General features: G+C 38.6%; 1 protein-coding gene across 1 annotated transcript; it reads right to left on the reverse strand.

Annotated features, from left to right (window-relative positions):
• Positions 1–393: 393 nt before the first annotated feature.
• FBXO28 (F-box protein 28) lies at positions 394–7,639 on the reverse strand (the record flags this gene model as incomplete). The annotated part of the gene is made up of 4 exons (XM_008944939.1): positions 394–1,138; positions 2,941–3,136; positions 5,607–5,745; positions 7,530–7,639. Coding segments are annotated over 4 exons (840 nt in total), but the record flags the coding sequence as incomplete, so codon positions are not given.
• Positions 7,640–12,327: the final 4,688 nt, after the last annotated feature.

Consider the following 12,327-nt stretch of genomic DNA (forward strand, 5'->3'; position numbering starts at 1 on the left):
AGGAGCAAAGAAACTGCTTGACAGGTCTCTGCTCTCTCCCAGAGTTCAGAACAATTTCAGGCAAGTGCCTTTAGCAGGCTGACGAAGCGGTACATGCATCTATCCATGCAAATGGAGAATATGGCTCCCAAGACCTAGAACCAGGGTGTGTGCATGTGAAAACTGGATAGAAGGCCCTTCCTCATAAGTTTACAAAAATATATAGCCAATACTGTAGCTTAAGAAATCAGTTTTACTCATTACAGAGATCCCAAAAAAAGTATTAACTACTTTTCAGACGTTCCAGGCAAGGTCACTTGTAACAAAAAGAGTCAAGTCCTCTAAAACAAGATTTTTAAAGTGGATCTTTCCTTCAAGTGAACAGGACATCTGTTTTTACGCTTCATGTTTTAGTCAGTTAAGACTGAATTTATTTAAGATTTTATGTGAACATATGCATAAACACAAATAAGTTTACTTTAAACACATCTGCACAGAAAAGATTAACCTTTCAAAACAGAAGAGAGCAGGTCTGGTTAGTATGTAACTATTGCAAATCTTAAAGATTCTGTGCATTAGGCCCACCCATACAGAAAGCAGGGGTAAAGTCTCAATGAAAGAAATTTACTGTTTGAGTCTAAGTGGCGTTTTGAAGAGCCAGCAGCCTAAGTGACACCATGAAGCTAGTCACAGTATCCAAACAAGCAGACCTGCTTGGGCTACTAAAGCAGTGTATCCTCCTGAAGGTGCTATTGACTCCCAAGTTATTTTCTGTTTCGAAGGCGTTTAGATTTCCTAGGACAGTCTGTGGATTCAACAGCCTTCCTCCGTTTCCTAGGAGATTGTTCATTTGAGCCAGAACCTGAAGAGTTCCCTACTGTACTCTCCATCACCTCTCGCAGCTTGCGTTCAAGCTCAGCCAATCGGGCATTCTGTTCACCTATGATTTGGGTTTGCTCAAGCAGTTTCTGATCTTGATCTTGGAGCTGTTTCTGTTGCTCTTGCATTTTGATGCGAAGCTCCGAGATTTCCCGTTTTAGTGCTGTGAAGCCTGTGCTGTTGGCTTTTACTTGCTGCTGGAGTTTGGTGACCTCCTGTCTTGAAGGGTTCTGCTTGGAGAACAGCTGCATTGTTGTCAGTGCTGCAGAAGGCCCTGGAACTTCAGAAAAAAAAAAGTGGTTAATCCTCTACAATTTTAAGACAAAGGTAGAAATTGCATCCCAGTTTCACATTTGCTTATCCCTGCTCCCCAAACATGGATCTGAATGCTGCTTGCAAGTTATGGGAACACGTGAACGGATGTACAGTTATTTAAGCATCTAACAAGAGCATAGGGTATCTCAGAGCACGACTAAATTTAAAATGCTTAGATATCATCATTCATTGTTGGTACATAAGCCCCGCTCCTTTTAGCTGTATCAAAAATTACGTTAGAGATATTATGTTATCCTCTAGAATTAGTGTCACAGATGTCAAGTCAAAAACCCACAACATGTCTACAAATTACTCATTACAGAATAGTTACATTAAATAAATATATTCCAATAGAACAGTACAGTTCTGCTGTCTTAGCTGTGGACAGCTAAAGTTTTAAAGTTTTGTGGTTTGGGGCTTAACAAGATATTTTGGTTTAACTTACATTTTAGAAGAAAGGAATTTATTTTCCTTAGAATCTGTCTTCCTAAGTACTAAAACCATACTGGAATTTGAGCTTGGTAATGTTGCTTTTAATAAAGTTCCTGCAAATTAAGGAGACTAACAGCTACAGTATAATTTGTTTAACTTTTTCTACCATAAAATATATCTATCACTGTCTATCATTTTACTCTCCTAGCAATGTTGTGCAAGTAAGATGCAGTTTCTCAGTGCTACAAAGACAGAACAGTCTGCAACACCTTAGAACAGTCATTCTCCTTTTTTTTTTTTTTTTTTTGTTCTTTCAAATGTCAGCATACCAACAGTTATGTGACACTAAAGGGTTGTCATTAGTTAGGTTATGCACTGCCCTCAACACAATAAAAGGCATTTTTATGCTGCATAAAACCTTGGCCTTGAAAAGCCAATTGACATCAGCTATGGTTTTGAGCAATACTTCCCCAGCCAACAGACTCAATGGAACTGAGGCATCATTAACAGGATATAATTAAGAGCTTGTATACACACTTAAGGCTAGAAGGATGGATAGGATATAACAGAAACAATATCCATCTCCTACAGTTAGGCCCTATTGCTTTTAAGATGGTGGGGCTTTGTGTTGTTTGTTTTTTTAAACTATCATCTTTTCACAGAGTTAATTTCACAGTTTCTAAGAAATGTGAAGCTGTTCAGCATAGGGAAAAATGTTACAGTTCTGCTAACCTTCTGCTTTTGGCCCCTAAATGAGGCAACTACCTTAGACTTTGGTTCACAAAAGTTCTGGAAAGTCTGACAGTATATGGAAGAATGGGTTTAATTTTTCATTTATAGACTGTTATTTAATTGCCTTTTCACTATTACCCCTAAGTAATTTGTTTGTTTTGTACATATTAGTTCTCCAGAAAAATAAAAAAAACACATACAAGTGATGTTCTAGCTCTCTACGCTCTACAACAGCTTAGTGTAATTCATTTGCTGATTGTCCTAAAAGTAAAAAGGCATCAGGTTGTCATCTCATGTGCCAAATGTCAACCAAGTGCAATGATAAAGTCTCATTCATTGGTGGCACAAAAGCGTTTGTTTAAGGAATACACACTATGCATAATTCTAACATACATTCAAGTGACTGTTCTTTTGGTAGTACAAAGGCTCCTTGAATTTCAAAGAAAATTAATTTCAGTTAGCATTCTTAAGAAACAAGTATCATCAATATTTCTGTAATAAAGCTCACATTTAAGGGTGGGAGCTTCAAAAAGATAGAATGCTGCGAAGTTCCTTTTTTACAGAAAAACTAAATAAAATTTAACTATACATTGGAATTAATACCTGGGGCAGTTCCTATCAGACGTCCCGATACATCTGACCCAGGCATCTTTCTTTTCAGTATTGGAACAATCTTCTCATCAAAATATTCCATAGCCATGGAGGAAATGTCCCTTAGTTCTTGAAGAACTTCATGAGCTCTCTGAGGAGCTCTTGTAGAGTTTACATACCTTAGCACACGATAAATTTCATCTATTACCTAAAACATTTAAGAAGAATTAGGATTTTCTGATAAAGGCAAGATTATTTCAGATCATTCTAGAAGTTCTGGCATATTCAGGGGCTTTTACTACACACCTATTGCATACCACGGTGTGCTTTAGCTCCATTCCAGATTTTTGAAATGAAGTGCTGTTCACAATATATCAGAGAAGCTATTAGCTTGATCTATCAAAACTCTTCAAATTCATGAAATAACGCTCATTGTGTGGAATTTTGTTTTGCTACATCCACACTTGACTTCTAAGTTACATAATCTATACTCAGCAGAGCATAATTTCTTTTTGGACAACCTGAAGCAAGACGCTGTAAGGCACAGTGTAAAGCAGTCACTCCCCCAGCCAGTTATGAAACAAATGGAGTAGTAAGAATTAATATTATGTCAGTCTGAAGAGCTGTAAATATTTACCTGAATCTACTTCAATGCGCCCAAAATACTGCAAATTCAGATTAAGTTCAGAATAAATTAATCTGTAAAACAGTCCACTACTGGCAGAGAAAATAAGCACCCTCTGAACATGCTTGACAAGCCCTTTGGTTAGGAGAGACACAGAGAGATGGAAAGTGTCTCGCTAGTCTATGAATTGCAGTCTGAGGCAGGTCAAGATTGGAGTGCTGGTCTTTCAGTATCAAAATTACTCATACAGGTATTTTGCACAAGATTAAGAATGGTTGAAGTGCCTCCTGAAGAACACAGACCTTAAGTACTTAAAATCATAAGACAATACAGTTGCATCCTGTGTTTCTTACTGAAGGAAGCTTAACTAAAAAGTTTGCAAAAGCTAGAAAAGACTCAAGTCTCATTGTGCAACAAGCTTACAAAAAAGACTTCTCTAGTTTTACCCACATTATACTCCACTAGCAAGAAGATCTCTAAAGCATTCTCCTGCCATCCTCAATAAAATCTTGCAGCAAGCACTCTGTTGTCACCAGGAGCCCTTACACAGTATGCTGTGCCTCAAATCAGAACTTGCATATTCTAACACAAACCAACTTCCTGACAATTCTGTGGCAGTTTAAGTCAAATGAAATTTCTTGAGGGCAGAAGGGCAGGTCAGGTGGGAAACCACAGACTGCAATAGGACTCTAAGCCTTGAATCTGCTTGACCTAAATAGGATTTTCTGGTGAATTGGTAGCTCTGCTGAGAAAGCAGCAGCACTACCAAGCTCATACACTAAGTAAATAATTTAAAAACCCCACCTCTTTAGCTGTTATACCAGAATACAAACAAGGTCCTTATGAATCATTGCTTACATGGAAAATAGCTCAGGTCTAGACTGCATAGTACCTTTCCTTCTGCTGTTCAAAAAAGGAAGGCAACTTTTCTTTTAAGTATTTCATCTACTATATATGAAGGATTTAAGTTTGACTTCACATTACATTTTCTAAAATACTTGGTAAATAAACAAAGTCAGATAAGTATATTAAACTATAATGACTTAATTTAAAAATAACTATCAAGATAACAAGAGTGTACAGAAATCAAGTTCTCTTCAAGATAAAAAATACATTTAATGTCGACATCCTATCTGACTGCACTGAATGTAAAAACGCCTGCCTGCCATTCTTCACCTGAACCCAAGAGCCAAATTTTCCCTTCATCCCAGTGCAATTCAGTTATCTGCCCATTAAAAATTAACACCAACAGAGCTGAACCTCACGTGGTAAGACCAATGAATAGAGCATTAGACTAATGGTCAGAGATCCTGTTTCAGCCCTGAGCTGTACCGGTCTTCCTCAGAACACAATTTTGTGAATTCCCCTATGCATTTCTTTTCACATCTTATAAAACAGTGGTATCTCCAAAGTACATCTCACTTGCATAATTTATATTTATCTTGGGGTAGTATTCTGGAACACCAGAATTGTTCAGCAGCATTAATATTTAACACACTATCTACATTTAAAACTAATTTCATCTACTGTACAAAAGTAGCATATCTACTGTAATGCTGAACAGTGTTTTCACATACTAAATATATTCATTCAATTAAACTGAAGTACTCAAACCCTTAAGAAAGGTGCCTAAAATCTTCCTGATTGATCGACTGCTTAGTGTTATATGTAGTCCAAGTTACTGTATTTTCTGATGACCTGGCCTCCAGCTATTTTGTAAAGTTAAAATTCGGAATTAAACCCTATATATCATGTTTCTTGTAAAAGCTTGTACAGGATGTATATGCCACGAGTCAAACATCAAAATTAAGAGACAATCTAAGGGAAAACTGAAATCAAGTTTATAATAATTAATATTTAGATATAGTCTGGTTCATTCATTTAAGACTACCTTTCATAGCAGAGTATTAGCTTGTGTGTTTGCGTGCAAGTAGTGGAAACAGTTTCAGTATATGAATATTGTATAAATTTGCCCCAGCTGCCCCAGTTTAAGTTACACAATCATACTTTTTAAACACAGATACAATTTCACATATTATAGTCTACATTTTACCTTTCCAGGTATGAAGCAACAGAGGTTGGAATCCACATACTTCATGAAAGTCATATTTAACAGGGAGAGTCTCGTTTCCACAGCAGCAAGGATGTCTGCGTGACGAGCTAATGAGTGGTTTCTCCTCTCAGACTCCCGCCTAGGAGACAGACCATTAAGTGACACTGATTTAACAATGAGTCAACAAAGTGAAACTGCAACAATCACTCAAGTTAATTTCACCCTTAAAATGCTCTGAGGTTTGAAAGTGTAACCGCTAATATTAGTTCTGTCTTTAGGGGAAGAAAAACTGATACGGATTGAGACCCAGCTAGCAATAGCACACACACTTTTAGATCATTTGTTCTCTAAATAATTACTACATCTTATGTGATTCATAAACTATATACATAATTTAGGACTATTAAAAAAGCAGTCTTCCAGTACTAACTGCCAATAGACAGTCAGTGCAAATATTTTTATCCTCTCATATTCCTATAATTATTACTTCAATGGAATTGACATAAATTTAATACACTACTAGTGCTTGCTACAAAGTTTAGGTTGAGATATAAGCTCTTTTGACAAAGGACCTTTACAGTAAGTAGCATTTAGTTCCTTCACCCTGACTAGATAATCTGACAGGACACAGCAGCAGCTGCACTTACTAGAGAGAGGATAAAAGAATATATTGGACTATCTCCCAGTAACACTCACATGTCAACACCCTCCCTACCCCCCCCATTCTCCTGTTTAATACACAGCACTGAAAGAAGCTTGAGTTTTCAAGTGAAGTCATAGATAAATGTGGTGGGTTGACCCTGGCTGGATGGCAGGTGCCCACCAAAGCCAGTCTGTCACTCTTCTCCAACTGGAGGAGGAGTCTTCAGTTATCAATGACAGTCATCAGTTACTGTCACAGGCAAAACAGGCTCAACTTGAAGAAATTAGTTTAATTTATTACCAATCAAATCAGTGAGGTGTAACGAGAAGCAAAACCAAATCTTAACACCGCCTTCCCCCCACACCTCCCTTCTCAGGTTTCACTCCCGAATTCTCTGCCTCCTCCCTGCCAATGGCACTGAGGGATAGTGGAATAGGGGTTGTCAGTTCATAGTATGTTGTTTCTGCTGCTGCTTCCTCCTCAGGGGAAGGTCTCCCTCACCCTTCCCCTGCTCCAGCATGGGCTCCTCTCTCTACAAGGTGCCACAGGTCCTGCCAGGAGCCTAATCCAGTGCAGGCTTCCCATGGGGTCACAACATCCTTTGGTCACATCTACCCGCTCTGGCACAGGGCTCTCCACCCCTAACCTCCATGGGCTGCACTGGCACAGCCTGCCTCACCATGGACTGCAGTGGAATCTCTACTCCACCACCTGGAGCACCCCCTTCCTGCTCTTCTTCTGTCTTTGGTGTCTGCAGAGCTGTTTCCCCCAACTCCTCTCTCTGCTGCAATTGCTCTTGTGCAGTAGCTTTTCCCCTGTCTTAAATATGTTATCACAGAGGGGCTACCACCACTGATGGGCTCAGCCTTGGCCAGCAGTGGTTGCATCTTGAAGCCAGCTGGCATTTGCTCTATCAGACACAGGGGGAACTTCTAGCAGCTTCTCACAGAAGCCACCCCTGTAGTTCCCACTACTCAAACCTTGCTGCACAAACCAAATACAGTAAGCAAAGGCAGCCAGTCTTGAAAAGGAATGGCATTTAATCATTCCTAGGAATCCTTGCCTGATTTGTCAGAAGGGTTGAGTAATAGAGGAGCCACTTCTCTCTGTTTAAAATATCAGAGACACTTTCTAATATTCCAGTTTGTTGTATAAAACAATTTGCAACTTTCAGTTTTCAAGATATCTAAGTAGACTTAGCCAGCAAGAAATTCCTTGTCAACCTTCTGCTTAAAAGAGTCTAGCACGTTTACATTCAACTACATTTTACTGGCACCTACCTTGGAAGCTGAGCTTTAACTTGCTTTTGACACAAGTTGTGGTATCTCTCCACTTTCAGAAATCCCTGATTTAACATCCGCTGGCAAACCAAGTCCATTCGCTTACAAACCTGTATTTAAGTAAAAAGAAAAACTTGAGACTCAGTTAAGGCCACAAGCCACTTTTACTATTATCTTACCCATACTTGCTGGGTAGTGAAAGATGCTCTCAGCAGTTTTTGCTCCATTTCAAGAAGTAGAAACTGCAGTTGAGCTTAAGGTATCACCATCTCTAACAATGGTCATGATACTCCAAAAAGGAGCTGCTATGTTCCACATAGTTCACAAACTGATCTCCTGATATTGCCTAACAAGAGGCAGTGGGCTGAATGCCACCCATATATAAGCAGGCAATTTCCCGATTTTAATGGGAGCTGCAAATGCCTATCCCCAGCTTTTAAGTTTTGTCTCCAGAGTGGTTCTGGCACATCAAGTTATTATTCTGTAGTCTCAAAAAAGAAGCCTTTAAAACCAAGAAATCATTATGGTTTTCTTTCAGCATTTAAGGTTTGTTTTTAAATGACAGCCACAATTAAATTAAAAAAACTTATGCAATACACAGTGCATGTGAAACAGGATCTCTTTTCATATATAAAAAAAGTATTACCTTCTCTAACAGATTACTTTATTTGCTATGCTGGATAACAACAGCCTCTTTTTTTCCACAGATTTAGGAAGAAAGGACATTAATAGCTGCAGAAGATTATAAATTACTCAATTTAAACCTTTGCAAAATAACCAGTTACAACACAAAGCCAACTTGAACAAAAGTTCAAAGCAATTGCAATTCAGTTCTGGAGATTCAAGAGTTTAAACCAACTGTCCTTTGAAGTGGTTTGGGGTTTTTTTTGGAATAAGGTGCACAACTCCCACTGTGACCCCACTTCCCAATGGAAAGGGGGGAAAAAAAAAGGTTTTGCCGTTTTTTTTTTTTTTTTTTTAAATAAACAGTCCTTCCCTCCAGACAGTACTCATTTTGTAACTTTAAAGTCTATATAAATTTATACCTTGAGGAAGATTCTCGCTTCTCCCAGAAAAACTGATTATTTTCTGTTTATATGGAAGGTACTACTAAAAGAAGTACTACTTTCTGTGAGTCTTCCACCAGTCACAACCAGTTTAAGTTCCACAAGAACTGACCATTTTCAAACAGATCAAAAGCAGTTGCTTAACGGTCCTGTAATACCGATCTGCCTGTGCTCCTCCATACCTGATCTTCCTTGTTAGCAGTCAAAGGGAAAGGATCAGGCAGGCTGAGGACAGAGGTACAGTCCCAGCACGCTCTCCCCCATATTCACTCAATCAGCCACATCATCTCCAGCATGTAAGACATAACAGGCCTTTCAACTGCAGGAAGGATGAAATTGTCACATTTCTTATAAAATATCAGCTGTTGTTAGGGATGCCTGGATCCAATACCATTTTTGAGCACAAGATTTTACAGCTTACTCACAGTTCTAACGCTACCAACCCCCCGAACCAGGAGCTAGTACCTGCACAAGGGCCCCGTTAGCTATGCAGCTGCTCCGCGCAGAAGAAAAGCCAGCCCAGACGCATCATTAGCCACAAATTCGGAGGACGCACAGAGGGAGCGGCTTTAGCTACGCGAGCACTGACACCTGGTGGCAGCAGGGGCCTTTCCGTGCGCTCCAGCCCTCCCACAGCCCGGACGGCGAGTCACCATACCTACCGCAACCTGCACTATGCTTCTAAAATCTTACCGATGTGCTTATGCTATGCAGCACCAAGAAGCAGTTGCTTCAGTTTCTGGACGTTACCCATATTTATGCCAATAATCAGTCTAGAACCCAAACACTAAATGTATAAAAGGTACCTCCAGAAACCAAAAGTGTATGTCTGCAGTGTATGTCTGCAACTTACGTTACCATCGTCTCTTTATTCTCAGCTGGCTCTTGATGTCACCATTTCAAGCACACGACACCTGTGTTTATAGGAACAATGCATCTCTTCTAGACTACACAGTCGGTAGTCATCTGCAGAACAGCATTACAACACTTTTCAACTATCATATTAGCCGAAGACAGTTTGACACTAGCTATTCAATGGAACATAAGATTAAAAAAAAATTTGCAGATACAAATATGAGCAAATTTATTTTCTTATTCTAGCCATAAAGCTGAAAGAGCCCAAGTTTCCTCAAACATCAAATCCAACACCTGTTCAAATTCCAATGCCATAAATTTATTCCAAGTGCATGTGAAAAGTAGAATTTGGTGGTTGCTTCTTAGCATGCTGACTTACATGTGATAACAGCTTCTATGAAAGAATTAATTTTCCACTTCATTTGTCAACAGACTAAACTGACACAATCTGCTAAACAACTTCTACCAGGCTTCCTTTTCCTCAATAATATTTTTATTTCTTCCAAGCTTCACTAAGAGATAATCAACATCAAAAAAGAGATAAAAATATCCTGAATTATTTTGACTCAATATATGTTTGTTTTTCAGAGGCTACATAGATATCACATTTCCTAATGCCTTTCTAGAGTAAAGTGTAAGTAACGACAAAATGTTGATGACTTCAGCAAGACGCTTTAAAATAAAAATTCCTGTAAATAGATTCAGTGAAACTGTGGGAAGATTAAAGCTGTGTTGTCCAAAGGCTATCAGTCCTTATTTGTGCTGTGCACAAAATAAGCATGCTTGCTGCAGAATCTATGATACTTCTGACAGGTGTCAGAATCCAAGATAACCTTCTCCTCTGAGTGTTCATGGAAGATGGCTGTAGATCACTTGGTTTTAATCACATTTGCTGGAGTAGTACCCAGAACAGAAGTGCACTTCCAAGATCAGACATTTGAATGAAAAGGGACTGGAATATAAGAATTTTATTATTAACCCACTCGGGCAAAAATTCCAGAGCTTCTATAAGTCATTTAAAAAAAAAAAAATCACAGTAAAAGAAGCCTTCAAAAGCTGGAAGACAGCAAGCTAGCCTCCATATCAACATGCATACTAGGCTGCAGCTTATCCATAATGTTACAGCTTCAGACATGAGGATCTTTTGGGTTTTCTGTATCTTTCTTATGATGACATATCAAAGGAAGTATGTGAAGTAAACACAAGAGCCAAAAGCAAAATGCTGCTGCTGCTTTTCCTCTTATTCACTTTATCTGCACTGAAGTTTGATAACTCAAAATTTGCACCGAGGCATAATCTCAGACAAGATTGAATTCTGAACACCTATTGTTTAGTCTCTATGACTTTAGATCTACTTCACTGCTTAACCAGTAGGTGCTTCATTTATTCTTTTAAATGCAGTAACACCAGGAATAGCAGAAAGCATTATGGTCAGGAAAGCAAGTGCTTCTTGACACAATGAAGGGCCCCACGGTCTTGCCTTACCTGATGGCAATCATCATAAGCAGGAAACGCTCTTTACCTTGTCCTTTGGCAACAGAAAGACTTGTGGATTTTAAGCCTTAGATCACACTCCTCATTGTGCTATCTATAAACAATATGGGTTCCTAACTATTTTAGTCTGAGAACTTGCTGATGTTCCTGTCCTCCCACTCAACCAACTCCTTAGTCTGTCTTCTTGTACAGACTCCAGATTCAACATCAGATCCACTCGAAGGTGGGTTTTTTTGGATCAGTGAGTTAAGGGGATACAGAAAAAGATTAGGAAACCCACTTTCTCCAATACTATGATCCAGAGAATGCACCAAAGAAATCAGTTTAGGTAATCTACAGTGTCTAATATGTATTATTATTTTAGGTTGGTTGATGTCCTGCATCATATCTTCCTACCTTCCTCAAGATTTTTATACCACAGAATGCCACATTCTAAGGGGTAAATAAGACTTCTTCGGGCACATTTTTAATGTGTGAGACCTAAGCAATTTAATCCCTGTCATTCAATTAATGTGGTCGTGCAACATATATAGATATGTTTTATATTTTAGAATATTACACATTATAAGACACACATTCATCTTTGATAAGCAGCTCAAGTCAGTTCTCATAGCAAAGAAAAATTTACTGTTTGTAAATTGTAGAGCAGGAGTATAGAAGTATCTCCCAAGGCTACTTGTAGCCTTTGAAAAAATCTGAAAGTGATGAAATTTCATTAAGAATTTATGCCAATGCATTGTTATTTTTAAAGGCTACTGTAATTCTGTTAACAGCACCTGGAATTATGTAAAACAGTCTCCTCCTCTCAGTGAGCTGCCAAAAAAAAAAAAAAACCCCACTGTTAGTTCTGAATGGCCATCACTGGTCACACTCCTGTGGTGATGAGCTATATTTTTTACCAGGTCAAACCAGAAGGGCTTTAATTCCTTGGATTACTGCTGGTTGACAAAGGGAAGTGTAGTTTCTTCTCAGAAGAATGCTCATAATGCCTTCTGGGGGGCTTAAGGGAACAGTACGGAACTGGATGAAGATTAAGTTTCTTGGCTGTCACTGACTCAAAAATTAAGAATGGGGAAAGATCAATTGAATATTTTACTTCATTTTATATCTAGTATTGTTCCATGTATGTGTCAAAGTTGACATTTATCCTGTCTGGTTTTGCATATTTTTGAAACTTCTGAAAGGTGCAATTTTCTTCTGGAAAAATGAAGAAGTGCTACATAAGAGCATAGAAGTGTTACATTTTACTTTTTAAGTAGCACTGAGAGTTAAACAGCTGGTTTAGCCCTTACACCACCAACCTTTCTATTCCAAACTTCACTGCTGACAAAGAATAGCTTACAAACAGCTCTACAGAAAGGGAACAAAAAACCCCACACTAA

The sequence above is a fragment of the Merops nubicus genome, unplaced genomic scaffold (genome assembly GCF_000691845.1).
Source record: "Merops nubicus isolate BGI_N331 unplaced genomic scaffold, ASM69184v1 Scaffold35447, whole genome shotgun sequence".
Classification (NCBI taxonomy): Eukaryota; Metazoa; Chordata; class Aves; order Coraciiformes; family Meropidae; genus Merops; species Merops nubicus.